The 5,360-nt window shown below is 38.9% G+C and overlaps 1 protein-coding gene across 2 annotated transcripts in view; it reads right to left on the bottom strand.

The window, feature by feature from the left end:
- Positions 1-5,360, bottom strand: part of Cryzl1 (crystallin, zeta (quinone reductase)-like 1) — a 38,749-nt gene that overhangs the window by 21,195 nt on the left and 12,194 nt on the right. For both annotated transcript variants that reach the window (XM_013027464.1, XM_013027463.1), the window contains exon 3: positions 1,163-1,235. In XM_013027464.1, coding sequence (XP_012882918.1) covers positions 1,163-1,235 — 73 coding nt within the window. The remainder of the gene's footprint in view (positions 1-1,162; positions 1,236-5,360) is intronic.

Here is a 5,360-nt window from a genome sequence, read left to right as displayed (position 1 = left end):
CTGGGAAGGTGGCTCAGTGGTAGAGTGCTTGCCTTGCATGCATGAGGCCCTGGGTTCGATTCCTCAGCACCACATAAGCAGAAAAAGCCAGAAGGGGCACTATGGCTCAAGTGGTAGAGAGCTATCCTTGAGCTGAAGAGCTGAGGGACAGTGCCCAGGCCCAGAGTTCAGGACCCACGACTGGAAAAAAAAAAAAATTGCAAAGCAGAGAGGGAAGGAGAAAACGTTGGTGATCCTATTATTCTACTTGGTTACTCATATATCATATTACTCTAAATAGTTACTGAATTCTAGTAAGTTCTTCAATTATAAATTAAGCCCTAGTTGTTTTTTTTATTGTCAGTCATGGAGCTTGAACTCTGGGCCTCGGTGCTGTCCCTCATCTCTTCAGCTCAAGGCTAGCACTCTACCACTTGAGCCACAGCGCCCACTTCTGGCTTTTTCTGCTTATGTGATGCTGAGGAATCAAACTCAGGGCCTCATGCATGCGAGGCAAGCACTCTATCACTGTGCTACCTTCCCAGCCCCTAAGTCCTATTTTTAAATTTTTAAAAAGTCATATTTTAATTTATATTTGAAAGCACATATAATTTTAAGTAACAGTATATATATGTTATTATTTAACTTCTTTTACTTTAGATTGCTGGACTCCAGTGTTTCACATCTATAATCCTAGCTACTCAGGAGGCTGAGATCCGATTATTACAGTTCAAAGCCAGCCAAGATAGAAAAATCCATGATACTCTTATTGCCAACTAACCAGCAAAAAGCTAAATTGGGAAGTAGAGCTGTGGCTCAAAGTGGTATAGTGCTAGCCTTGAGAAAAAGAGCTCAGGGACAGTACCCAGGCCCTGAGTTCAAGCCCAAGACTAACAACAAAAAAAGCTGAAGGGCTGGGAATATGGCTTAGTGGTAGAGTGCTTGCCTAGCAAGCATGAAGCCCTGGGTTCAATTCCTCAGTACCACATACACAGAAAAAGCCAGAGGTGGTGCTGTGTCTTAAGTGGTAGAGCTCTAGCCTTGAGCAAAAAAAAAAAAAAAAGCTGAAACAGAGGCATGGCTCAATTGGAAGATCACCAGCTGTATATGTGTCTGTGTGTACATAAATAAGCCAAATAAAACAAAAGAGAAGATAAAAAGATATTTATATTTGTAAACTTACCATCTAACACAATTCCAGCAACTTCTCTACCAACAGGAAAGAAATCCTTTTCCATCTTCATCTCTGCAAGAAGCTAAGTGATGACAAAGGTAATTAAGACATTATGGTCAAGAATCCCAAAAAAGTAGAGAATATTCTAAAGTCTATCACACATGACAAATATAAGATCAGAAAAAGCAGGGAAAATATAATTCAGTTTTTGGAATTAGACAAAGCACACAGCTTTACAAGTAGCTTTCTCTACAGAATAGGAATCTAAAAGTTTTCAGAGGAATTAGTTGATATTCAGGACTTAATCATGAGTAGCATTACTGAAATCACCATTGGCAGCCTTTATTTAATATACTTACTTTGCCAAGATGAAGTAAAATTATAACAGTAACGTGTTGTAGTTGGTGGAACACTCTTTACCAGGCACCTATTCATGTAGGACGAACAAACGAAACCTGCCCAATGAGGACAAAATGTTCTCTTCTCCCAGACCTTTAAAAGTCATCCAGGCAGATGCTGGTGGCTCATGCCTGTAATCCTAGCTACCTGGGAGGTTGAGATCTGAGAACTGTCATTCAAAGCCAACCTGGGCAGGAAAGTCTGTGAGACTCCTATCTCCAATTAACCACTCAAAACTAGAAGTGGTACTGTGGCTCAAAGTGGTAGAGTGCTAGCTCTGAGCAAAAGACAATGTCCAGGCCCTGAATTCAAGCCCCATGACCAATGAAAAAAGAAGTCATGATGGATTTTCTTGCAAGGGAACAGGTAGGAAGAGCTAATGGATATTCACAGAACAATCACCACATGCTGTGCTCATATGTAAAGTTTAAGACTAAATCTTTATTTTGAAGAGATCAGTATTTAGTATTATTAGTATTATATATTAGTGTGTATATATATATATATATATATATATATATATATATTAGTATTAGCATTACTAAGTTCTTGTCTTTGGAAATAACATAGTCATGTAAACCTGTATTTAAGTTCCTGAGACAATACTAGAAATCTTTAATGTGTTTGTAGGTATCAATACTTATTTTAGAAACAGTAGGTAAAAAAGAAATTGATCCAGGGCTGGGAAGGTGGCTTAGTGGTAGAGTGCTTGCCTTGCATGCATAAGGCGCTGAGTTCAATTCCTTCAGCACCACATAAGCAGAAAAAGCCAGACGTGGGCTGTGGCTCAAGTGGTAGAGTGCTCACCTTGAGCTGAAGAGCTGAGGACAGTGCCCAGGTCCAGAGTTCAGGCCCCACAACCAACAAAAAAAAAAAAAAAGAAAAAGGAAAAGAAAAAAAGAAATTGATCCAGCTGTCAATGGCTATAATCATGTCTATAATTCTAGTTACTCAGGAGGCTGAGATCTGAGGATCACAGTTTGAAGCCAGCCTAGGCAGTAAAGTCTGTAAGACTTTTAATCTCCAAAAAATTAATCAGAAAAAACCACAGGTAGAGCTGTGGCTCAAGTGGCAAAGTGTAAGCCTTGGGCACAAAGAGGATCAGGGACAGTAGCCAGGCACTAAGTTCAAGCCCCAGGACCAGCAAAAAAAAACAAAAGAAATTACAATTTGTTTGTATATTCTCTTTTTCAATTAAAAAATATACTATATGTCTACTTGCTTTACAGAAGTCTCTTTCTCAAAGTGGAATATTATAATTTTCTTGTGATATTCACATGACAGATTCATAGAAATATTATATTTTCTCTCAGTGGTTATTATTAGTTTAGTATTAGTATTATTGGTGGTCGTACTGGGGCTTGAATTCAGGGTCTTGCACTTGCTAGGCAGGCATTCCAGTCATGTATCCAGTCCTATTTTGCTATAGTTATTTATGAGTAGGTCTCATATTTTTACTCAGGGTGGGCCTGGACTTTATTCTCCTACCTATGGCCTCCTACACAGCTAGGATCACAGTTATATACTACTATACTCAGTTTATTGATTTTTTTTTTTTTTTTGCTGGTCATGAGGCCTGAACTGTGGGTCAGGGCGCTGTCCCTCAGCTCTTCAGCTCAAGGCTAGCACTCTACCACTGGAGCCACAGCGCCACTTCTGGCTTTTTCTGTTTATGTGGTGCTGAGGAATCGAACCCAGGGCCTCAGGCATGCAAGGCAAGCACTCTACCACAGAGCCACCTTCCCAGCCCCTCAGCTTATTGATGAAGATGGGGTCTTGCTAACTTTTTGAGGAGACAGGCCTTGAACCTTGATGCTCATGATATCTGCCTCTCAAGTTTCTGGGATGCTTGTCTTGAGTCATCTTGCCTGGCGTTACTGTTTTTCTTTTTCGTTCTTGTTTATTGTTTTTGTCAGTTGTGGGGCTTGAACTCTGGGCCTGGGTACTGTCCCTCAGCTCTTCAGCTCAAGGCAAACACTCTACGGCTTGGGCCACAGCACCACTTCCGGTTTTCTAGTGGTTTATTGGAGATAAGAGTCTCACGGACTTTCCTGCCGGGGCTGGCTTTGAACCATGATCCTCAGATCTCAGCCTCCTGAATAGCTAGGATTACAGGTGTGAGCCACTGGTGCCTAGCTACTGTTTTTCTTTTGAGTTATAATAGTTATAGTCAAAATAGCATCCTACTTTTTTCACTTACTATAAATCTTTGCATACATTACTACATAGTTTTTATAATCATTATGTTAAAGGTATGTATTATTTAACTAATATTTGCTGCAATTTATCATTTCTTTGGTATACAGGAAGATTCTTTCCTAGATTTAGGTTTAAATCTGTCATAGTTTTTTAAAATGCAGTTTAATAACATAAAATTCTATAAACAAGGACTATTTACTAATATTCTTTGCGAAAACTTCAAAGAATATCACTTATTCATTTCTCAAGTCACAGACAGAGTTGACTAAGGGTAATATTTTTTTCCTCTTTTGCCTTATTGAAGAAAATTTTTAGATGCCTAGAAATTATGGTGACAATATAATCTAATAAAAACAGAGAATAACAAACTATAGTATTAATTTTTAAGAAAAAGTTGGGTGCTATTGGCTCATGCCTCTAATCCTAGCTACTTAGGAGGCTGAGATCTCAGTAAGGAGATGCTTTATAGCCAGCTGGGTCAGACAAACCCAAGAGACTCTTGTCTCCAAAAAGATGGAACTGTAAATGGGGTTCAAATGTAAAGTGTCAACATTGAGCAAAAAAAGCCAAGTGAGAATGAGAAGCTCTGAGTTCAGGCCCAGAACTAGGGGAAACACAACAAACAACAACAGAAAATGAAACAAAACAAAAATCTAAGGAAAAGTTAGGCCTGTGATGCATATTTATAATCCCAGATCTGGGCAAGCTGAGGTAAGAATATTGTAAGTACAAGGCCAGCCTGGGCTACTCACTGAGACCCTGGTTCACAAAACAAACCTGAAAAAACTTTCCATGCTCTACTTATTGTGGCACATGTTAATATCGTTTATTTACCATTTGAATAATTCCCATGTATTTTTATGGTCAATAATAAAAGTTTACTGAAGGGTAGCAGAATAGTACAAGATTTGAGATACGTGCTTAAGGGAGAGACAAAAAGAAAATGAGATGTACAAGTTGTTATGTCGAAAAACGAAATTTACAAAACAATGCTTGATAAGAAATGTACTCCTTGGGCAGGGAAGGTGGCTCAGTGGTAGAGCGCTTGCCTTGCATGCCTGAGGCCCTGGGTTCGATTCCTCAGCACCACATAAGAAAAAAAAAAAAAAAAGCCAGAAGTGGTGCTGTGGCTCAAGTGGTAGAGTGCTAGCCTTGAGCTGAAGAGCTGAGGGACAGCGCCCAGGCCCAGAGTTCAGGCTCCACGACCAGACCCAAAAAAAAAAAGAAATGTACTCCTTATCTTGCCCATATAATTTTAACTCCTCTGTATGGTATTTTCATAATAATAATAATAATAAAAGAAAATGATTTAAGAATATGAACTATGTGTAAAGACATGAACTAGAAATATCTATATAATCAATGGTTAAGAAATTGATTAGATTTCCAGTTTCAATTATTACTGCACTAACAAAGAAAATTTCTTTCTTGACTTACAGGTTTTAATAATTATAAACTCAGTTTTTGCAAAGAAAAGGAGTTTATAACACAAACTCCTAAAAATATGTGACCTTCTTTTTTTTTTTTTGGTCGGTCGTGGGGCTTGAACTCTGGGCCTGGGCACTGTCCCTCAGCTCTTCAGCTCAAGGCTAGCACTCTACCACTTGAG

The sequence above is a fragment of the Dipodomys ordii genome, unplaced genomic scaffold (assembly GCF_000151885.1).
Source record: "Dipodomys ordii isolate 6190 unplaced genomic scaffold, Dord_2.0 Scaffold104, whole genome shotgun sequence".
NCBI lineage: Eukaryota > Metazoa > Chordata > Mammalia > Rodentia > Heteromyidae > Dipodomys > Dipodomys ordii.
Note: the sequence above shows the minus strand (reverse complement) of the source record. Positions and strands in the feature narration are given on the sequence as shown.